Source organism: Grus americana, chromosome 9 (genome assembly GCF_028858705.1).
Source record: "Grus americana isolate bGruAme1 chromosome 9, bGruAme1.mat, whole genome shotgun sequence".
Taxonomy (NCBI): domain Eukaryota; kingdom Metazoa; phylum Chordata; class Aves; order Gruiformes; family Gruidae; genus Grus; species Grus americana.
In genome coordinates this window covers 25,239,317-25,263,574 of record NC_072860.1, presented here as the reverse complement: position 1 = coordinate 25,263,574, position 24,258 = coordinate 25,239,317, and the positions used below count along the sequence as shown (strand labels likewise).

The 24,258-nt window shown below is 47.1% G+C and overlaps 1 protein-coding gene across 3 annotated transcripts; it reads right to left on the bottom strand.

Moving 5' to 3' along the window:
- Positions 1-15,003: 15,003 nt before the first annotated feature.
- Positions 15,004-23,035, bottom strand: SLITRK3 (SLIT and NTRK like family member 3). Of its 3 annotated transcripts, none has more exons than XM_054835881.1 (2): positions 22,648-23,035; positions 15,004-19,223 (listed from the first exon to the last, which is right to left on the bottom strand). In XM_054835881.1, the coding sequence occupies exon 2, from the start codon at positions 19,203-19,205 to the stop codon at positions 16,377-16,379; it is 2,829 nt and encodes a 942-aa protein (XP_054691856.1). In that variant the 5' UTR covers positions 19,206-19,223; positions 22,648-23,035; the 3' UTR covers positions 15,004-16,376. The 3 variants fall into 3 exon arrangements, with proteins under 3 accessions (XP_054691856.1, XP_054691854.1, XP_054691855.1); XM_054835879.1 differs by lacking the exon at positions 22,648-23,035 and adding an exon at positions 20,161-22,491; XM_054835880.1 differs by lacking the exon at positions 22,648-23,035 and adding an exon at positions 20,866-22,491.
- Between the last annotated feature and the right edge of the window lie 1,223 nt (positions 23,036-24,258).

Here is a 24,258-nt window from a genome sequence, read left to right as displayed (position 1 = left end):
ACATGGAAAAATTTCCAGCGAATTCCTCATATGGCAGATCACAGGCCTGGATGTATTTTTCCCCCTCCTCATCTGATGGAAATTTCACTTTACAAATGTAGATTGCATCTTAAACTTAGTAGTGTCATGTTAAGGTAACCAGTGAATTTACACCTCTATCAAATGCATTCTGTGCCCGGGAGTGGCGTACCACAGCAACCAGCGAGCACCTGGATCAAAGTCCACCACGGCGAAGAGTAACCAGCTGCGAGAGCTTTGGGATATTGTTTAAATTAACAATGTCACGATACTCAGGCAAAACTAACCAAAACCATCTATACTCCATCAGAAGGAACATTCTTCAAGCACAATCACAAAAGCCAACAACTTCCAACACTTTGAATATTTTCTACACGTGAAACATTCCACAGTGAGGGGGACATGCGTTTATTCAGGCACTGGACGTGGATATCTACTATGAATCCATGGGCCCATGAATTGGCTTTCTAAGCTTTTTTGAGCTTAGGCTACTAAAAAATCCACTCTTATTTAAGACAATCACTGTAAAAATTAATGCTGCTATTTCTGCATGGGGGATAACGGGGAGTTATTCTATCAGATATGGTCATGGACATTGTTTTGAAGAAGGACATATTTGAAGTTAAGATTGTCTTTGCTAGTACTTACCTGCAAATAAACACATACAGCCGATCCACGCTTGAGCGCCGACTCCCTATCATCTGCAAATAATGCCAATGCTAGCGCGTGAATCGTCACGGAAAGGCGATACACTTTAAACCTTTAAATGTTATCATGCTCACACAATATCTGACTCAAATGTTAGTTCTCCTAAATGTGATAGAGCTAGAAGGTTCTAAACAATTTGAGAGGTACCAAACGTACTGGGTATCAGCTGCATACCTCTAGAGTTTGGCAGTTCCTGAATATTTGAGTTTTCTTTACTTATTACAAGGAATTGCAAAGTTAAGAATTGGAAAGTAGTCCAAAATGCAAGCAACTTTTCATCTGGAAGGCTTCAGGATTGCAGCTTTTTTTCAAACATTTATTTATCTCCAGGGGTGCATTTCCCTGCTTGGGCTCTCTCTGCCCAGCCCACCACGGCACCAGGAAACTGGGAAAACATTTTGCAGAGAATTATAATTTTAAGTTTTTCTTGCTCCCTGATTTAGCTGGGAAAAGAAGCAGGCAAATGTAAAGAGATCCACCCACTCCAAGCACATTAATTATAGGTACTGAAAATCAGCCAATAATGAAGGTAAGAAAGAAATTCAATGCATTAACAGCTTAACAATGTTCATTCTTTTAACGTTTACCCACACCTGCAAGTGTGTACAGCACACGCTTTGCCTTTGCAGTGGCTAATTTGACTTTGGCAGCAAGTGTTCATTTATATAAGTATATTATGCTGCCATGCCTGTCCTATGCACATGTAGATTTTCAGCCTGTACACACCTTTTATGTTTCAGGAACAAATAAACAGATGAAAATCAGTTTGTATGCACTCCTTCCAGGAGCATAATATCATTCAGGACTATAGATGGTGCACAAAACCTGAAAAAACAAAACAAAACAAAAAATTAAAAAATTAGGTCATTGAGACCATTCTCCTGATATTGCAGTGACATTCTTCCTGTGGAAAAAAAAGGTAAAAGAGTCAGACTTCAGAAAAATCATCTTATTTCTGGTGTTAACCAGTCCTAGCAGCCAAGGACTTGCCCATATGCAGATGAATGCCAGCACGTCAACTAAAGAACACTTTTGGACTTTTTTCTCCTTCTCCTCTCCATGACTGGTCATTTATTTTTACTGTTCCTTCACTAATTTGGATACACGTAGCATAACATTCGGGTTTAGTGTTGCACATCACCAGAAAAACAAAGTAACTACAATTTTCTCGAGGTTCTATTATACCCGCTCTTTCATTTTCCCGGAACTATTACTTATAGTAATGACAAGATGGACAACAAAAGAATTATGAACTCAGTCATAGCTTGCATTTGGAATACTGTAGTAACAGAAGTGAGTAAATTGTCTGATATTCATTCAAAAGGATTATGCATTCACAAACCCCTGTTGATTACGCCCACACTTCTTGGCAATGGAAGCTCAGTTTTGGAACTTTAAGCCCTTTGCCAGCAATATTTCTGTTATTCTTTCCTTCAATACTTCATTCCTTTATTTGTCATCCATCCTTATTTCTTCCTTAAAGTAGTAAATTACTGAAGTTATAGTACTCGCAATATCTTTTATTAGGAAAATTGATGCAGATAGACAAAGTTTTTGAGCACAGAAAACCAAACCTCTATGCGTCTGAGTGGGTTTTTTTCCTTCATAATACCAGCAAAATTAAAGGTATTATTTTTCCCTACAAACAACATTTACACAAACCAGAGCACATAAAAGTTAGTGTGGGGTTTTTTTGTAGGGAAAAGAGGGAAAAAATTGCTCTACTTCTATCAGTAAAAAGTCCTGTTTAAAAAAAATTTCTTCTGAATCAGTATTATTTTCCAAAAGCTTATCTATGCTTCAAAAAGGAGTTTTCTTAAGCTAAAAAATATGTTTTCTTAAGGTGAAAACAATGTTGAAAAGATTTTGGGTTGCAGCAACATTCAAGAAGTCACATTTTTTCAGCTACCAAATAATCATAAAAAAACCTTTTTGAGGATTTTGTTTTCCAATTAAAAATAGACATTTTTCAGTAGAAAATCTTTGAAGATGAAACATCTTCAGCAACTAAATCACTATTTTAACTGTTCAGAACGTAATCCTTTTCCATCAGGTCATAACACTGTCACCTGAATATCCAGAGCTGTCAGTGATTTATTACCATAGCTCAGTATTTTGATAAATTAGTAATTATTTTGATAATAGTTTAACTTCTTGTTTTTTTAATTTTACGTAATTCTTAAAATCCCTTAACTACAGAAAGAAATACTAGTAATATACTTTTTCCATTTTTATATATATATGCATTGTTCCATTAAACAGAGTATTCATACATCTCATAACACACATTCTACTCATAATAGTTTTATGAGATAGGAAATTTTCACTGTCTTCCCCATGGAGATAGAAAATTGGGAACAGAAGCTTAGTTCCAGTTAAATTCTAATTAATTTCAATTATCTAAATGTTTAGATACAACACAATCACCCAAAGCTCCAGGTAAGACGAACGGGTGGGATAAGCAGAGCAAAACATTCCCAGGGAGAGGTTTAAGAGACGACCCTCTTGAGATCACTGTGCTTTCCCACACGCTACTTGGGGAACAAATGGCACCTCGTTAAAGGGGGATGAGTCTGCTCCAAACTGATTTACAGAGGGAAGGAGAGGAAAAATAAAGACTTTGTCAGAGGAAGAATTGGTAGGTGTCTATTACATGCCAGACAAGACCTTGGTGGTCAGTACCTGCTGTTTGTTGATAAAATGTACTATATAAGGGCTTTAATATTATTATTACTGTGAAAATATGTTTTAAAGCTCAGAAGATACTATTTTCTTTCATAGGATTTTACTATCCTTGTCACCTGCTGACCCCAAAGCTATCGGTCGCTGCTGCCTTCGAGTTAAGCTTTGCTGGTTCGGGATGGCGGTTCGAACCCAAGGCTGCTGCTCTCCAGGACCGCACACCTTCCGTAAACATCACCGCCACGGACAGGGACTGCAAAATCTGGGGAGAGGCTGAACAGCAAGGCAGCGCCTCACGGCTCGGCGGAGACGCCACGGAAGAATGAGCAGACGTTCCCATCGAAACGCCAGCAATAGTCATAACGAGAGTATCTTTGTGCTCCGGCCTGGCCGCACAACTGCCATGGCTTCCCTGACGGCTGCTGCCTCTGCTCATCGCCCTCCTCTATAACCATCACAACCGCAGCTTCGCGAGCTCAGCCACTGCATCCGAAGAGCCACATCTAATGCTAGGCCATCTTTTTTTTTTTTTTTGTTCTATTTTGTTAACATCAGTACTCAGCTCCAAAGCTGCTCAGTCGTTAAGTGCTTTACAACAAATAATTATTCTTTGGAACGGGCCTCTGAGACATCTTGTTTTCACAGGAATTGCAGGAGCCTAATTCCTGTAAATTCATAGCGTATTCTAGCAGAGTGCCACTGTCCTTTTCCCTTAACAACTACTTTATGGATTGGTTTAGGCAGGGGTTAATAAAGAGAGATTTTCCTTAGGGAATTTGTGTTTGCCTGGTTTGGTGGGTTTTGTCCAACACACAAAGACAGGAGCGAGTTTTAGGTGGGCACAGAAGCTCGTGCAGAATTTGGATAGGAACCTGGGGAACCCTTGTCCTTGTGAGTTGACAGCCTGTCCACAGGCCAGGTGATACTGGCATGGCCACAGATCATCACAGAGCAACGGCTTCAGAGTTGAAGAAAATCACCAGCTGGGTGGAAAGGGAGAAGATTGCCACATACAGGGTCAAGGTCCCCACCAGCACCAAGGAGCCCAAGCACTTTGCTGGGCTGACACCAGCTCACATGAGCTGAGAAACTGGATTTATTCATCTGCATTTTTAAAATTAACAAAATACTAATGGCTGCATAGAAAGCCCTCCAGAGAAACTGCTACACCAGCAGATACCAAACATCTTTGAATCATCTCCCCAGCACAAGGACACGAGCACGGCTGTGCTGAGAGCAACGGAGCTGCAATGATTTATGCCACTGGAGCCTTGGGCACCTACGTGCTTCAGGTCATGTAATTTATTTGGATGCCTGTCTATAGCAACAACATCATTCTGTATGTCTGATCCTCAGACCACACTGTTCCTTTCCTAAATATAAAGTGGTATAGCAAAAATTCAACTCTATGGAAGGCAGGGTTGGTTCGTTGTTTCTTTAGAGCAATAGTGCCAGTAGCGCAGGTTCGTGATAAACCCATCCTGCGAGGAAGAGATTGCAACAGAGAATGAGGAGATTGGCAAACTTCATCATTCCTTTACTGGCTTCAGTTTGTGGGCTTCTTGTGAGAATGGCTGCTTTCCTGAGGATGTGGACATCTCGGCATCTTCTTTAACAAGTGACATCAGAAAAAACTCATTTCCCAAAGTCTCCAGATGCTCAGCAAAGCAGCAGCCCTCTGAGCTTTGTCATATACTGTGCTTACATTCTGACGCTTCTTGCTGAAAAAAAAAAGTCAGCCATGTGAAGAGGATGTCCCTGTGCGTGCCCCAGGGACACTGTATTCAAGCAGTTAGTCTGACATTAGGCCTGTATGAGTTAATTAAAAAAAATAATCTTTTTTTTCTTCTCCCCTTCCGGTTGTCTTCATTCAGGCAAATATGCTGAAATCACAAAAACAGCAAAAGGATTGCTTTAACCAGAATATAGTATATGAATTCAGCATATTTTCTGCATAAAAATGTGACATTTGTATGGAAATGACCTATTTTCTTGAACAGGCAGCTATATATCACACAAAGTTTCACTGTAACATTTATGCAACAGAGACTGGGAAGCACTTTCCCATAAGGTACTTATTTCCTCCAGATGAAATAATAAGGCAAAGCATAGTCAAGAAGCTTAAAAGGAATATTTCACTCAATACCATACATTTTAAGCCACTGGGTATTTGTTTTGATTTCCACAATTATTTCTTATTTGTTTGTCTTCCGCCTTGAAGGAAGCAAAGGGCTTAGAAAGAAATCATCCATTCTGCCCCTTTCCTTTTCTAATCACGTTACAGTTTGCAAACGGTGGCAGATTGGCAGCACGACAGAGCCACGCTGCTCTAATAACCATGAGAGCGCAGGCACGTTCGGTGCTGGAGGCAGGAGGACATCCCTCCGCAGCGGCACCAACCCCGAGCACGTCGTGCCTGTCCCTGCACACGGTCAGAGAGGGACAAGGATCTTCGCACGGGAGCCAAAATCATAATGATAAATCCACGTTACCACGACCTACGTTTATTCCAGCACAGCACATGTGGCAATTCAGCAATCATTCAGGGCAGGCGGCTTAGGGGATGCTCACGGAGGTGGTTACTTTGCAGCTTTTCCTTTGAACTGCAGCGTATTATGGCACGTTCGTTATTCCAGCGGCTGAGCCAGTTCCGGATCAAATCAGGGGCAAGACTCAGAGTTACAAACAGCAGCACAAAATCAAACCCCTTGCCAATACCCAGCAACTGCATAAAGGTCTTACTGATAGAAAGATGCTATAACCATAGAATACATAACTAGTAAGTCATTTTTAGGCTCGCTTTTATTACAAAATTACAATTTTAGTTAATAGTTGCACAGCTACAAGATTGTTTTAATGTCAGCACTTAATGAAACACTCTGATCTGATTCAGCCCCACTGAAGTCAAGTGCAAAATTCACCCTGACATGAATGGGTTTCCAGCTGAGAAACTCTTTGAGCTTATCGTGAACTAAGGTATAGCTTGTTCTGGTGATGAAGTGAAATTATTTAAAATCAATTATAGCATAAAAGACACATTCTGAACAAGACATTCACTGAGCTAAGATTCTTGATTTGCAGCCTAACATCCTAACCCTAAATGGAAATCCATACATCACTGAGTCAAAGTAATCAGACTTCAGATAACTTACTCTAAAGCAGGAAATCCATCTTTTCTTTTTTTCCTCTGCTCAGAAGCCGTTACCATTAGCCAGGACATTAACAGCAACCAGAATAATTACTGCCACGGCTATTTCACCATCAGAACGCTGTGAGCGTAACAGAGATTTCCAAAGCACACACCACCACCACCACCACCACCAACCACCTTCCTTTGCCTTTCAAACCAGCCCTGACTCCCTTTGGCCACCACTTTATATCACAAATGTAGAACAGCTGTGGAGCAGTTAATGAGTTACTCGGAGTCCTCTGGAATAGTAAAAACCTTCCAGGCTTGTGCTCAACCACTAAGCAACACGCCTTTCTACGTAGAAAAGATAACTTAAGACATTTGTGCCAATGTGATATTAATGAGAGCAGCTTTTTGCTGGGTTTTAAAGAAAAGGACACACTGTTGAAATGTGATTTCCCGTAGTTGCATGACTATTTATATAGAGAAATAGAAATTTATATAAATGTATACATATCTATAGATACACATATTATACATTATAGGCATATACATACATACATATATACACACAGAGTTATATACACATACACAGATTTGTATATACATATATATAACTATATATATACACACAAATGCACACACAGCTTGCTGCTTTTTAGCTAGCTAGAGTTATAAATTCTCCCTCCCCCACGGAGCCGAGATGATCTGAGTTGCCTCTGCTGAACTCCCCACGGTTGCCTTTCCATCCCGAATTAAATATAATGCTCATTATTCTGCCATTCTGGTTCCTGAGAAACTTGGCAACCTTTCTGAATGACTTCAGATGCAGCAATTTCTCCTGCGTTGCCTCTGCTAACCTATTCCAGGAGATGCAATATGCTGCGAGGATTAACTGTCCAGAATGCTAATATGTCTGAGAAGTGCCTCCACTGACCTACATTGGGAATCTAGGTCTCAATGTATCTATTTTTAGCTTCATAACCAAAATGCCCGTTTTTAATAACAGTCCAAAGCAAGCCATACACCTGAATCTCCCAGAACTTTCCAAAAATTGACTTCTACACTTCAACATGCTAGCATATACATGTATACGCACACATACATACACGCAGCGTATATGTATACGCTGTACATACTTAGTCTCAGCGTTTCCATTACAGACATTAGCCGCCCTGTTCCACTAGAAGTAACGACACAGGAGGCAGTTACTACTGCTTTGAGTTAACAGCGACTCATTTTAGGTGGTTGCAAATGGACCATCTCCGCTTTACCCCTGATGCATACCTGTTAGAGCTCCATCTTATCAGTGTTTTGTGCTCTGAAGGCTTTAACAGACTTTGGCTGGCTTGTAGGGGCTGGCAAAGCACAAGGCATGTGATACCACCACGGCTAACCTCGGGAGGCTGCTTACAAAGCTGAGTTACAGGTAGGCAATCCAGTCGATACATCTTACAGAATGAAGTCTTGAGGTGCAAAACACCACTCTACAGAAAAACCCAACAAAGATAACCGTATTTTCAATTGCTCTCCACTTGACGCACGTGGTCAATGTGCAAACCGAGGTGTTAAAACTTAGTGTCAGCCAAATGAACATCTGGGCGTGCAGATAGGTAAAAGCAACGCTGAGAATGCCGACAATCTGGAGGCTGGTTGAGAACTTGGGCCAAATGCAGGAAAAATGGGATCCTGTGAGATACTTGTTTACGTGCTCTAAAAAGAGAGGTTTCAACAAGAATTGCGTGTTGTTATTGACTGTCTCTAACCCAGCGAGACGCTTGACTTTCAGGTGCCGTTCGCATTGTTAGCTTTGGCACAGTCCCCACTTGTCACAACTTGACCCATCTCCCAGCGATGCCGGTGCCGTGCCTTCCATCGGCATCGCTGGCTGGAGTATCACGGCCCCTCATTGCTCACAGGAGGAACACATATATATTTATATGTATCTTTATAAATTAGATACATCCACAGTTCTTGTTTTGTTGGTCTAAAACCAAAGGGGAGAATTAAACACGGATTGACCGATGACTGACTCTTTCCCTTCCTCAGTGCCTTTAGTTATTCTCAGTGAGGGCTGCAGAACAAGGAGCCAATAGCTATGACTTGCCCTTTCTTTGAAGAAAACACTAACATAAACTGGATCTAAAAAATACCTTTACTTGCCATATTTCTCTGCTTGCCAATACTATCCACTTTCCAAAGCAGCCAGGTTTTTGGGTCACTGCAAGAAAACATAACAGAAGTGATGCCACAAGAAACGATGCTCTCTAATTAAAGAAGAATGCATTAGCTAGACATCTTTTTCAGCAGTGCTTTTATGCAGACTGATCAGATGTGCCCTTGCATGGCAGTTTAACAGCACCGGAGAAACTCTGGATGAGTTTTCTAAAGAAAGCAGAGACAAACTTTTAAATGGCCAGCATCCATTACTGACATCCAGTTCTTTAATCTTCCACAGAAACACTGCGACACGATTTTTCTAAGTGCTCAGCACTCCCCTGCGCCCCGTGCACACAGGACCGGTACCGCCAGTGGTGGGGTGCCCCAGGTACCTGATCGCTCAGGGTGAGAGCTAGTGGTGGAGCAGATTAGCTGGCCACATCTGACCCTGTCATCTCCCTAATGGGAATTTCTTACATCTTTCATTGAGTCAGACTGTCCTGGGCACTCTCAGGAACGAGAGGACGCAGCAGAGTGAACACATTTCAACTCCAAGCCTGAGTGGCAATTCCTATGCTCTTTTGAGCATAGCTCCCTCACTCCAAAGAAAAGAAAGAATTACATTTGAAAGTCCTGTTAAAAACTATTGTTTGAAGAGAATTTTCACACTGCAATGTTTTCCTCTCTCCAGTCATACCCTGAATAAAATCAAACCAAACAATCACAGAACAAACAAACAAAAAAAACCCCAAACAACCATTAATTAACCTCGATTTGGAAAGCCAAAGCCTCCGAAGTTCAATATCAGACTTCGGTTCAATGATTATTCAGATAATGGACGTTATATATGCATACACATATAATAACTTAGAGACCAAGTACAAACCCAAAGATTTACATAGCTTTCTAGAAAACACATCTCAGTTTAGGACAGTTACTGTTGTGATAGACTGACTTCATTTTAAACAAGTATGGTCTGAAAAAATATTAACAAATACATTCCTACAGTTCTTTAGCATGTAAACCAGCTACCATCTCCAGAAAAGCAAAGTAAAGCTGAGGAAAGCATGAAAAAACCCACCACATTTTCCCATAACCAGTATACTAATGCCACTTTAATATTCAGGCAAAGTCATCGACTTCAGATGAGAAGGTCCCTATAGGATAAAGACTCCCAATCCTTCCTTCTGCTTTTTTTGGTTGGTTGGTTGTTTTTTTAGAATCAGTGTTACAGGAGCCCCCAGCGGCGATGGTGCCAGGTCCCACCCTCAGCAGAAGGGATGGCAGTGCCATCAGAAGCAGCAGCACGTCTCGGGTCTATGCCAGTCCAACAGTGATTTCTCACAATTCAGGAACTCCTGCTTGAAATCATTCAAGCCCTACTGCAAAATCTCATCGCTACAGAGAACCTCCCTTACTGGCACGGTGCTACAGCAACATGCCAAATTGCCATGCCACATGCCATGGACAGGAATGTTCCTCCAGAGTTAGTGGTATTTGTTTGAATTCCCAAATTTGGAGAGATTGCACCCTTGGCTAGCCTAAAATATTTCTTCGGAATTCATAGCATATACAGGACATTCTTGAGAGATTTAGAAAATTCTAGTAGAAAAATAAAGATGTTAGAAAAAGTAAATGGACATTAAAGATTCAGTGTATGACATATGACTGAGTTATTAATATTTTATATTGTGCTGCGCCCTCTATTATTATCTATTCTTTTTAAGGCACCCAACATCTTAGTATTGCATATACGTACATCTTCATAATGTCTAAAAATAACCCCACACTTAAGCCCAACATCCTTAACATTCAAAAATACAGACTGATGCAACATCCACTCCACAGAGACCACCCAGTGGGACAGGGAATTCCCATAGCAATGCCAGTGGCTCCGTTCCTCCGAGCCTTCTCCCATCACTTTTCCACAAAAAAATGAGACATCCGATGCTGTTCTGAAAACCACCACAATATCGACCGGTTTAACAGAGAAAATGCCACCACAGGGGAGTGTTTCCAAATACTTTCACAGTGAGGAAAGATAACCTACAAGTTTCACCCCAGTAGCCATGTGTAGCAAAGCTAATGCTTTCATCAGTCACCCCCCTAGCTCCTCCAACAACCTACTCAAAAATGAAAATAGAAAAACATAATTTTAAAAGTGGGAAATTATAAGGATCGAGCAAAAGACATTTAAAAAAAAAATATATGAAACACAGTTGTCAGCGCCTGTTAATATTCTTGCTTTTAAAGAAAAAGATAATACTAATAAAGTATTTCCAAATTATTTGCAATTGTTACATTAAGAAACTTGGTGGCTAGCTGGTTACCTATGACATTAGGTCTAAACTCTGGTACCAATTTCCACGTTTTTTGAATCTGTTGAGATGCACTCGTATTTGTCTTTATGCAAATCCTCTTATTTTAAAATAAAAAGCGTTAAAGATTGTTTGGTTAATTTGTGAATGAGGTCAATCAGAAAAATCACTAAATTGATAGCAAAACCATTTTCTCTATACTGTTACTCATTTTTTTCTGAAATAGTCACATGAAGTACTTGTCTCAAAATACTTGAATCTACTTAATATATGTTGTAATTTTCTGAGATCAGGCTTTGCTCTTCATTCAAGTCTGTTGACTAAAACTGAGCAGTAATGTGGTGTTTCATCACTGGCTTCAAGGGAGCAGAATTAGGCCTCCAGTCCGTACCCACAGAAGGGTTTGTTCCAAGCGCATTCCACTTCTTCCACTGGCTCAAACTGGCTTCAAATTGGGGCATAGCTACACTTGCCCAAATAAAACAGAAAATTTTCAAGAATTGGAGAAAAAAAAATGTATTTCCACTCACATCAACATTACAAAGTATTAAAAAATAGCATATTTTGTACAAAGAGCTGTTGTTAGTATGAAGAAGTTGTGAAACTACATATTGGGTGAATTTACTCTACATTTCTCCCATGGAAACAACTGCCTTGTACTGTATAGCCCATACATAGATTTGCTGTGAAACTCAGTTGCGAGGAAGTTAGATTTAGAATCAAGCCTTGGAAACCTCAGAAAATAGGAATATGCAATGCGCACCAGCCTGATTTCCGAGTGTACATAAATCCACGTTGTAAAAGCAAATGCCTTTGGAAGAAGTGCAATTCTGGAACAAGTTCACACCTAAGTGGCTGGAGCACTGCCAGAAGTCATACTCTTTGGCTCAGTAACGTAGCTAAGCAATGAACTTCCAAACTTACGGCCAAATTCCACACGCTTTTTTCACGTGAACATTTCTGTTATACCTAAAGCCAATTACTCATGTCTTATTCGTGTGAACAGTTCATATGAAGCAGGTACTTGAACAAAGGAGAAGTAGCATGGCACTCAAGAATTGCTGCTTGCGCACATTCGTGTTTCAGGAACGTGGAGCATTGCATATTGACATTTTGTAGAGACCTTCCTGTGCTGTTGCTGTACGAGTTTACTGCAGAGAACACAAGTTGATTGTAACTGCACATTTCTGGCTTAAAATCAGCTCAAAAGTGGTTTTGTCTGGAAAGGTCTCTGACAAAATCTTGAGTTACCACAGCTTAACTCATGTCTACGGAATCTCGTAGTAAATGACCTGTCTGTCACCTAACTAGAGCAGTACAGGTCCTGACTTGCTGTGACAGACGTTCAGAGATGGATTGCTTTCCAGAAGTCAGATTATTATTCATACCATAAAAATTAACATCTTTCTCTCCCTATTGATACAGTCCAAGAGATCCATAAAGGAACTTCCAAGTCTCAAACAAATCTTTTAACCCAGGTAGAATATGATGGTGGCATCAATGACAATATCCAGGAAATACAAAAAAGCACTGATAATTGAGCACCATTATTACCCTTTCTGTTTTCCTGTATGCAGTTAATATCTGCTGTGACTGGGACTTACCTGGCCTTTTTTTCTTTCGCACCTGTAGGAAGAATTTCAATACGGTCAATGAGTGAATAAAACAAACACATGATGAAAGATTTACTGCCAGGTTCTGAGCACCACCACAAGCTGAACTGCTGAAGCCGATACAGCTACTTGTTGTACAATAATGAAATAAGCTAAAAAAATACTTATTTATTTAAAATAGTATCCCATCAATGAGCTCCAGTGTAAATGCAGATCATTTGACTTTATTTGATTCCTTCCCAATATTATTAATGCTACCAATAATACTGCTGATAAAGATATAATTATCATTAATACTCCCTATTAATTCGGAGTAACCCAGGTTGAAGCACGTAAAGAGTCACTCGTCACGGATCGGAGATGATGGATCCACTTTTGTTTCCTGCAGTGGGAAGTAATACTGGCACCCACTCAGCCTCAGCTCAACACAATGAAATAGCAAAATAGAAGTCATCATAACACACATTAGATATCACAGTTAAATATTGTCAACACTTCCAGAGCGAATCATCCCCAGATGATTCCAATACACAAGGAAGAGGAAGTTTCCTACACGAGGAAAGAAAAATAACTCAACGTAAGCCAAAAATGATCTCTTTTAATACAAAATTCCATTCTCATAGAACAAATTTATTTCCACTGAATAAATAGATTTCCTCACCATTCGCAGGTGAGATTACTACCTATAGTTATGTTTAAATTCTCTTGCCTTTCTGCAGTTTAATTAAAATATAAACATTATTTGCAACTGGCTTTACTATATTTGGATACAAGTATGAACACTTGGGGGTTTGATGACATTGCCAAATGTATACAGCACCACTCTCACTAGGGGTTGTACTTTAACCTGATTTATATAGCTCCACGCATTACTTGCATGTAGTCTTATCAATGTAATTGTTATGATTATCCTAAGAGGAATCTGGCCTTTGCACTTTGATGTTTATTACTTTTAACACGTGCATGCTCTTCTACTATCCATTAAAAAAACCAACCAAATGAACAAACCCCAACACATTAGAGCTGAAGGCAGTAGTACTAAAACACTATCAACTCAACAGAGGAATCTAGGAAGTTCAAATGCATAATATTTTTACCAATATTATGGAGCTGATGCTAGATTTACAGACATTTGGAGCTGTCCATCTCAAAACACATACAGCTACTACCAAGGCTCAGGAAATTACTTCTGTCGCACCCAGATGCCTCTCCAAGACAGATTGACAAAAAAACCCTGCAATAAGCATCCTCGCTGAAGCTATAAATAGCGACACTTGGGGTGAAAACAAGTATTCATGGTTTTATCTCCATTAAAATGCTTTGTGCTGGGTAAAAACGAGTTGTTCCCCAAGAGGAAGGAAGGATAGCTGGGTCTGAGGTGACACCCGCTGTGTGCTACAACAGCCGCCTCTGCCCCACGCCGGGACGGTAACAGCGATCCGTACCCCAACAACCACCAGGAGAAATGCCCTGGGCGAATGCCTTTGTAACGCAGTGGGGAAAAAATTAAAAAAATCGAAATTCACCTGGATGAATCACCGTTCCGTTAAGACAAATGATATTTATAGATATATTTGATATTTCTGTATAAAACTCTGTATTTGAAGGTTTTTAGGTTAGTGCCTCGGCGATACAGGCGTCCGGCTACGGGGTATCCCCCCTCGCGGCCCCGCCTGCCCCGGCATAAGGCCCCCGGCGGGTAGATTTACCGGGGCCGGGAGCGGGGCCGGGCCAGGAGCGGGGCCAAGCCGGGCCGGGAGCGGGGCCGGGCCAGGAGCGGGGCCGGGCCGGGAGCGGGGCCAAGCCGGGCCGGGAGCGGGGCCGGGAGCGGGGCCGGGGTTCCTCCCCGCGTTCCTCCCCGCGCTCCCGCCCCGTCGCGCCGCGGCCGCCAGCTCTGGAGCTGCGGCGCCACCTGGCGGCCGCGCGGGAGCCGCTCTCCGCTGCAGGCCCGGCCCGACCCGGGGCCACCGGGGGACAAGGTACCAACGGGGACAAAATATCGACCGGGACAAGATACCAACGGGGACAAGATACCAACCGAGACCTTCCCGGGAAGGAAAATCCGATTGTCTTTGGTCTCGCTCCGGTTTCAGAGGGGAGCAAACGGCCGCGCCGGGGCAGCAGGAGCGGCGCCGCCCCGGCCGCGGGGAGGAGGGCCGGGTGATTGAAGCCTTTGGGATCCTCTTCCAGGTGGCTTCACCCTTTTCCAAAATTGAAATGGGCTTTAATTCCCCACTTCCACCCGCCGCGGACTGCTCACTTCGCATTTACTGCGATTGCGAACACGAGAAACATCCACAGCAATGCCTCCCTCCGCTACCAGCAGGCAGAGGAACCAGCGCTCCTGCAAGAAACGCCACTCGAGGACGCGGGCTTAATTTTGCTGCCTATTTTTAAATACACGGGAACTGCTATAAGTACAGTGCAACGTGGGAATACAGATTGTAAATCGGATTTTTAAAAGTCTCGGGTGGTATCTTGGCAAGAGAAGCTGTACAGGGGTTTTTTTTTCTCTGTTAACATCACAGTGCATTGAACTGTTATTAATAAAATAGCTTTCAAGGTTAAGGGGGGGAAGGAAATCTCGGTAGGGGGAAGCTGAAGTTTCAGGTTCAAGCTTTGTATTCATATATATATATATATGGGGGGTGTATATATATATATATGCGCATTTTTTTCAAAACGTTTTATTAGGAAAGCTATACCAGACGCATCACTGTACAATGATTAAACATTACCTTTACAATTTATATTCACTTGAAATTACAGAATAAATATATGCACATTGTTGTACCTTTGTGTGTGTGCGTGTACGTGTGTATGAGAGAAAACATTAAAAGTGCTTCCTACAAAGCTGTTAGTGATAGGTGCCCAGTAGCTTTTTTTTTTTTCCTTTTTCTGTATATTTGCATGTTGCTTTTATTAGGAAAGTGCCGATGTCCTCCAAAAAACCATGGCGTCATGATGAAGTGTCACTGAGCATCCCCTAGGTGTGTGCGCCACGTGGTTACATCCTTTGGGCTGCTCGGCTCCGGGTGGCTTCCCCCAGCCCACGGGATTCCCCTCCGCGGCCAGCGGGACCCCACTCCCGCGCTGCGCGGAGGGGCCGGGCGGGCGGCGGGGGTGGCGGTGAGGGTGAGGGTGAGTGTGCGTGCGAGGGAGGGAGAGAGACAAGAGTGAGACATTCGAGCAAGACCCTCCCCTCCCTTCCCTCTTGCAGTTTCCAGGCATGCAGCAAACTGCGCTCGTTTGCTTCTTTGCATTTTCTTTTTTTTTTTTTTAAATAAATGTACAGAATCTGTGCCATGATGGGCAAGAAGAAAGCAAGCCACAAAATGCCATCTTCCCTCCCCCTCCCCTCCAAGGGAAAATATAAAGGAAGTTTACTGCAACGGAAAAAAAAACCAAAACAAACCACAAACAAAACAAACAAACAATAAAGAAAATGAAAAAGAAAAAAAAAGAGAGACACACATAGAATTTACTTAATCAGGATCAATACAAAGATCCCCGATAATAATAATAATAATAATAATATACCTTAGACATGGCACAGTCAAAGTCTCAGTTTCAGTATAAAAAATAATGATTGATTAACATCTGCTGGCAAAAGTCTGCGAAGGCACTTCATCGATTAATGATCTGAGAACGGCCCTTCCCCGCAGCGCGCACATCTGGCGGGGGAGAGCACACAGCTGTATCCTCTACTCGCATGCGGCGGTGCCGGGGCGGGCGGCGGGGCGGCGGTCAGAACCGGTACGTGGTCTTCTCCAGGACTTCGAGGTAATCCGGCTTGGTTTGGAGTTTGGCCCTTAACTCGAGGTATTCGCTTGTGGGGGTTTGGTGGTCTGAGAAGCCCTTGCCGGCCGCGAAGAGAAGGGTTTCTTTGAGCCTGGCGTCCTGCTGGAGGTCCGGGTATTGCATGCCAGGGGGGTGGACGTGCAGTTCCTTCAGCTTGGGCACGGTGCCGTACAGGCAGTCCACGAAACCCACGGCGCAGGGCGGCGGGCGGTCGCGGTCCCGCGGAGCGCCTCCCGCCGCCGCCGCCCCCCCGAGCCCGCCGCCGCCCGCCGCCAGCCCGCCGCCCGCGGGGTGCTGGGGGTGGACGGCGACGATGGTGTTGAGCTGCGAGCTGGACACGGCCAGGCTCCACTCCTGCTCCTTCTCCAGCAAGGTGCGGTAGTTGGTGCCCGGCTCCTGCGCGGCGGCGGCGGCGGCGGCGGCGGCAGAGTGGGCGAAGCGCTCGCCGCCGCCCCGCAGCAGCTCCGCCGCCTCCCCGCCGCCGCCGCCCGCCGCCTCCTCCTCCTCCCGCGGCTTGTAGATGGGGTTGTTGCACATCTGGGTCACCGGGTGCGGGATGTAGTCGTAGACGTGGCCCGCCGGGGGCGCCTTCTCCGGGGAGCGCTCCCCCCCGCCGCCCCCGCCGCCGCCGCCGCCGCCGCCCTCCTCGAAGAGCCGCGGGCAGCGCAGCGGCATGCCGCCCAGGTCGGCCGCCTCCGCCCGCGGGCCGCGGAACGGCAGCTTCCGCCGGCGACGGCGCAGCACGAAGGCGAAGAGCCCGGCGGCGACCAGCACGGCGGAGAAAAAGAGGACGAGGAGGCTAAGGATGAGGACGGAGAGCGGCACGGCGGCGGCGGCCGGCGGCAGCTCGTAGGCGGCGGCGCCGGTGGCGGAGGGCGGCGGAGGGGCGGCGGGGGGCGAGGCGGCGGCGGCGGCGGCGGCGGGGCGCAGGGCGGAGGGGCAGAGGGCCGCCAGCTCCAGGGAGCGCAGGTCGCGGCGGGCCAGGCGCTCGGGGCTGGCGCACAGCACCTCGCCCACCACGCTGACGGAGCTGAGCGCCTCCAGCCACTGCTTCAGCGGCACCAGCTCGCAGGTGCAGTCCCAAGGGTTGAGCTTCAGGTCGATCTGGACGATGGCGTGGAGGTGCTCGAGCACCCCGGCCACCGGCAGCGCCAAGAAGTGGTTGTTGCGCAGGTTGAGGCGGGCCAGGGAGGTGCCGGCGAAGGCGTCGGTGGGCAGGGTGCGGAGCAAGTTGTCGTTGAGGAAGAGCAGCTTCAGGTTGGGCATGAGGCTGAAGGCCGCCGGCTGGATTTCCCTGATCAGGTTGTACTCGAAGTACAGGTAATGCAAACTCTGCAGGCCCCGGAACATGCCCGGGGTGAGCCGCTCGATGTCGTTGCCGTTCAGGTACAGGCTCTTGAGATTCGGCAGATTGATAAAAGCCCCGTCCTGCACGTAGGAGATCCGGTTGTTCCCCAGGTGTAAGAGATCCAAGGAGGAAAAATTCCAGAAATCAGAGCGGTAGATTTTCTGGATCAAATTCCCGCTCAGGTAGAGCTTCTTGGCGTTCAAGGGCCTGGGCAGGAGTTCGGAGATGTTGTGAAACCCTCGCTCCTTGCAGTTGACCGTCAGGCCCAGGTCGTTGATGTGCAAACTGCAAGAGCACCCGGTGGGGCAGATGATGGGGATGGGGGGCCGGGTCTGGTAGGCAGCCACGGGCGGTTGGTTCGGCCCGGGGTATAGGCCGCGGGACGTCGGGGGAGGCCGGGGAGCCCTGGGCTGCTTGGTTGGTTTGGGCTGCTTGTTGGATGTTTTGTACTCGACAGAGGAAGCGGTGAAATGGAAGGAGGACAGCATGGAGGAAGGCTTCGTAGGCCACGCGTTCTCCTTGCTGGACGACAGCTGAGGGATGCCCAGGCTGGCTTCCACCTCGGAGTCGGACAGCATGGGGCAGAGCTTACTTCTTTTGATTTCCCGCAGGTCCTTCCCGTGGAAGTGGAAGGGGGTCTCGCAGGTGATGTCCCCCACCAGGGCGGTGTAGGGGATGCGCTCCAGCCAGCTCTTCAGCTGCACGATCTCACACGTACAGTTCCACGGGTTCTCCTCCAGCTGGATCTCCATCAGGCTCCTGCCAATATGGTCCAACATCCCGCGGTACGAAAGGACTTTTAGCCGGTTCCCGCGCAAGTCCAAGTGGGTTAAGGACACAGACTTAAATAAGTTGGTGGGAAGCATGGGGATAAGATTGTCATTTAGGATAAGGACCCTCAATTTACTCAGGTTTCGAAATGCCCCGCTTTCAATCCGTTTAATGACATTGTAATCTGCCTGCAGATATTCCAGACTTTCCAAACCCAGGAAAGTGTCGTTTCTGAAAATGTCCAATTTGTTTTCGTGCAAATACAACCTCTTCAGAACTCGGAGCCCGTTAAAAGCCCCCGTCTGAATGTCCTGCAGTGCATTGTTCCCAAGGTTAATAGACACAGCATTGTTCAAGTGAAGAAAACTGTTGGTGTACAATTTCCTCATGGAATTCCTCTGCAGATAAAGTTTAAAAGGTCTCGACCACGACTCTGTTATCTGACTAATATTTATAAATCCTTTGTTGTCGCAATGTATATGGAAAAGGCTCTCCTTCACTTCACAGTAACATGGATCAAAGCAGGGCTCATCGAGTTCCTCCGAGTCCTCTATCAAGGGAATTGGTGTAGTCCATGCTAGAGCAATTGTGCTTAGAAGAATTATCCACAACATCCTTCCTTTATGAAGTGTCTCTGCCGTGGAAGGTTTCATCATTTGTTGATGTTTACAAAACTGCAATGGGAAGAAAAATGCAGATTTCAGTATTTCTGTCCTGCCCCGCTCCCTTTACTAAGCCCCTACCTGCTAGACTTGTGTTAGGCTCCTGGAAAGTTCAGCAATTGTTGGGCAGACGTTCACAACCAACTCTAGGGGTGTCGGATGGGTGAGCCTTGCCCTGATTTATGCTTAAGAGATGTTAGAAGGTTTAATCACGCGATATCAGCCTCCCTTATCCCCCCATTTGGTGAATGCCACCTATAAAGAGGACAGCACATGCAGACCACACAGCAACACGAGCACACAGGCTGAACGTGTTGCGTCCTTACATGTTTTCCAGCGCAGGACCAGTGTTTAGAACTGCACGTATTTCATACTTATTTGCAATTTTAGCTTTGTAGCCATCATAGCCCGCATTGACTACAGGGGGAAATACCAGTGGGTAGATTTTTCCAGTGTCGCACTAGCTCTTTCATACATGCAAACTCCCAAAGTTATTGAATCTCAATCCTTGAATCTCTCTCCCTCCCGGCTCAATATATTCCATGTGTAAGTTCAAAGGAATGTGCAAGCTTTGCTGATGTCCCTGCAAAACGGTTCCCTTCCGAAATCCCCACGATATCTTTAAAATAGTAAATGGTTAACGACCCTGATTTAAAAGAAAATCTTCCCCTTTCAAACGCGCCGATGAATTAGTGCGACTGGTATATTATCAGATAAATACATACCACATATTAGTCATTTTAGCTGATTAAAGCATTTAGAGATGATTAATCTTTCTAAAGCACATGCCCATGCGATCAGCAGATCTAAAGGGAAGTGACAGCTAAAGAGGCACCTAGGATTGAAACGCTCAGCCTGCCTTGGATTAGGGTATTTTGCGCCCCCAGGACCAAGCAGGAGACCCGGTTAAAAAGCTGAAAGTGGAAGAAAAAAATACCTTGACACTTACCGGCCGATAAATTATCTATCCTACTACATATGTTTCCGAATGAAGACACCATTCTTCTCCAATCAGATGAAAATAATACTGTACTAATGAGATGCAGCTCCTTCCTTTCACCAGATATTTCACCCTTCCTTTCACCAGCTATTTTAAATGTATGGGCAGAGAGAAATGCTAAGGTTGATAATAATAACGGTGGTGATGCAGCCTTCCTTGAATCACTGAAATGCCCATTAGAATTATTCGGAGCGATCGTTGCTTTTGGTCTTAATCTTTCAATAGAAAAGGTCCTTTTTGCCTTCCTCGTGTAAGAACTAGAAAATTTTGCCCCCCATCCACAAACTTAAGAGCCGAAAGATGCATTTAGGGGAGAGAAATGCCAGAGGAACAGAAATCCTTAGGATCAACTTGCAAATGAAACCCTCCCCTGTGGGAAAGAGGAGATGGTTGAAAGCATGAAAAGAGAAATACCCTCAGTAATTAAAACCAGCATCTAATTGGGAAGAAGGGAGAGAGACGAGAGCTATATTGCAGTATCAGTCTCTCTGTCTCCTTTGCAAAATATTAGCCACTTAAGTTCTTTCTCTTCTGCAAGGGCTGTAATAAAAAAATAAAAAAATAAATAAAGAGGATTATTATATCTTCTTTTTGGAAGAGGGGGTGTCTTTGACCCTAGGCGGAAACAAAAGGATCCAGAAAGGTTGTACTTACCGGTTTGCAGGAGAGATTTTAGCACATCGTTACCAAAAAAAAAAAAAAAAGAAAAAAAAAAGAAAAAAAAGAGGGGAAGGGGGAAAAAAAAGCTCGAGTTTAAAGATTGCTGGTTTCTCTCTGTCTCTCCCTCTCTGTCTCTCTCTCTCTCTACTCCCGCTGAAGCTGAGGCAAAAGGGAAAAAAAAAAAAAAGAAAAAAAAAAAGAAGCAAGCCTGAGACGTGCTGGGAATGCAATGAGCCCCTCAATGATCTTCTTTAGGATGCAGAGCTGCTGTTTGGCACACTCAATGGAGGAGGGAGGAGAGGGGCTGCTGCAGGCTCCAGCGCCGCCGCCGCCGCCTTCTCCGGGCACCGGCAGCGCGGAGCGGGAGGGCTGGGGCGCGGCGGAGGATCTCGGGCTTCTCTCCTTCTCCGTGTGTGTGTGCGTGTGTGTCTGTGCGTGTGTGTGTGTGTGTGGTGTTGTTGTTGCCCTGGATCAGGCTTTTCCACGTCATGAAAATGAGCTTCAAGAAGGGGAACAAATGAAGGGGGCGCGCTTGGCACCAGGTCGGGGGCGCGCATTTGGGAAGCCCTGACTATACATTTTTTTCCCTTGCCTTTTTTTTATTTTTTTTTTTTTTTTTTGAGAGGGAAGGAGGGGGCTGGTTGGCGGAGAGGAAGGGAAGTGGGAAACGAGCAGATGGGGGAGGAAAAAACCCAAGAAGAAACAGAGAGGAAAAACCCGCCGGGAAGGGTCACAATTTGCACACCCTCCTTTCTAAAAAAAAAAAAAAAAAAAAAAAAAAAAAAAGAAAGAAACCCAACTCTGGAGGAAATCATAGATGCTCTGACTGCAAGCGCCAGCCGAGCTGCCGGGGATGCGGCGGAGAGAGCAGCCCGGCGGGCCCCGGAGAGGGCAGGGGTGTCCCGGCCCGGCCGCCCCGGCTCCCCCCGCCGCGCACCCCTGCGCCGCCAGCGCCTCCTCCTCTCCGTCCTCTCTCTGTCTCTCTTTCTTCCCTGCTGTCCCGGTGCCGTGCGGCGGCTCCAGCCTCGCAGCCTCTCCAGGATCCAGCAGCCTCCCGCCCGCCACGGAGGCAAAGCCAAAAACCTCGGGGGCGAGACCCGGCACCTTTCGCACCCTTCCACCCTGCGCGTTCACCACCGCGGAGTGTGCGCGGAGGCGGAGGGCCGCGCCCGCGGAGGGCAGCGCCGCCGGCCGGCATCTGCCCGCCCCGGGAGCCGCAGGCAGGTAACGGGGCTGCGCGGGGAGGGGGGGGGAAGTGGCCCGCGGGGGGCGGCGGATCCGCGGAGGGGGGGCGCAGCGGGAGGCTTGCGCGGGTTCGCCCCTGGCTGAAAGTTGGCGGGCGAGATGCGCCGGGTGGGTGGGGGTCGGGGAGGGGGTTGGGGGCTGCGGGCTCTACCTCCCCCAGGTCGCACCCCCGCCGGGAGGGAAGAGCTGCGGGCGGTGCAGGGACGTGGTCCCCGCGATGCCTCTTGCATCCCCGCCGTCCGCACACGTCCGCGCCCATGCGCACCGGTGCGCACCCGTGCACACACACACACACACACACACACCCCCGGGCAAGCACACCCGTGCACACCCATCCCCGGGCACACATACGCGCGCATCTCCACGCACGGCAGGGCCGCGAGGCTGCGCGCCCCGCGGGAGCCGGGTAACCCCCCGTGGGATCCCGCAGCACCCACCGCCCGCTCCCGCTCCCCGCTCCCGGCGCTCGCCTTAAACCCGAACTCCCCTTCCCGCATGGCCCGGGGTAACTCGGCCGGGAGGAGACTTAACTGGAACCGCGGCTCGGTAGCGAAAAAGTTGACGGGCAAAGCTGCAGGTGCGGGAGGGAGAGCCCGGGGGGCCCGCGGGCTCCTGCCGCCCCGACGGCGCTCTCCGCGGGCAGGGGCGCTGCCTCCGCGCCCGCGGACTTGCACCATCTTTCTCAGCCTCCGAAGCCCTCCTTCACCGGTGCAATATGGACGCACCGCTCCCTCCTAATTAAATTGCTGCATCATTCATTTTCTGACGCGGGAGCAACATGGGGTACCAGCAGGCAACATGCACCTGACACCCCCCCCCACCTTTAAAAAAGGGGGGGGGGGCGGAGAAAAAGGGCGAAAGGGGAAATCACAACAGTTTGTTCTTGTAACAAGCTCGCACAGCGGCTTTAGCAGCGACTCAGAGAAACGACGAATGCACACTCCCCCCCCTAGCACACCGCTGGGTTTGGGGGGAGCGAGGTGCCCCCCCGATGCTGGGCGAACCGGCAGCGGCCGGCGCTGCGCTCCGTGCGGGCAGGGCCGATGTGGCGGGGGCTGCAGCCATCCGGCCCTGCCCTCGCACTGCCGCTTTTCCCGGCCGGCAACTTTCCAAAATGCCACTGAATAACTCTCGCCATCCTTTTCAGGGCTTCTGCCTTTAAGTTTTGCAGATGGCTGGGGAAAAGAGGAAGGGCGGCGGGGCGGGAGCGGGGGGGGGGGTGAACGCTGGGAGGGGATGGCCCTTGAATGCAAATCAGCGAGCGCTGCAGGGCTCCTCGGGGATGGCAGCGTCCCCGCCGGATCCCCCGCTCGCAGGCAGGGCCGGCTGCAGGTCCCAAGGACACCCCGCCGGCTGCCGGCCGTGGGCCCCGTCCCGTCCCGGGAGGCTGTGCCGCCCGCACGCCCATGCCCTCGCCTCCTGCTCGGCTGTCGCACAGGGCAGCCCCCGCGGGATGCCCTCGGGGTGGAGGAGGGATGTCGCCCTTCACCTCCCGCTGGCATCCTTTGTGCGTCCTGCAGTTTCGCAGCGGGATGAGGAGGAGATCTGAGCTCGCAGAGAGGCGGCCGTCCCCGGGTTTGGCCAGGCTGAAAGACCTGAGTCCCCTTGTCCCCTCAGCCAGGAGAGAGAAATCACGGCGGGCCGTTCCCCCACATCTCCCTCCAGCCAAAGCAGCTCACAGCCTGTCTCTCTCTGCTCGTTTTGTCGACACAACCTGCTGAGAACAGGATCAGTGTGAGTGTGATTGGCAGGAGCTCTAGCTAAGGGTACGGCAGACTGATGTAACCAAGATTAGGACGTCACTCGGTTATTAATAATAATAATTATTATTGGCAAGTGAGCTATTTCCTTGCAAATCCCTGTCCTGGAGCTGTGGAGTCAGTGAAGATGCATGTCACCCGGGCGGGAGGCTGGCAGGTGCCCTCCTGGCTGCCTCTTCCCAGCCTCAGCTGTAATTACTGAAATGCACCTTTTCACCCTGACAGCCTTGTGAAAATAAGGGAGAGAGAAGCCACAGATAACTTTTGTGACAAATTAGAGAAGGAAACTTGAACAATTATTGTACATTTCCAAAAGTATCGTTACAGCATTACATTTCCACTGGAGGCGACCATTCCCCCCACTGCAGTCATTGCAACGCAG

What these genes read in the sequence shown, in the direction of transcription:
- SLITRK3 (XM_054835881.1), bottom strand. Translation starts at nt 19,205, where the DNA reads ATGATGAAACCTTCCACGGCAGAGACACTTCATAAAGGAAGGATGTTG.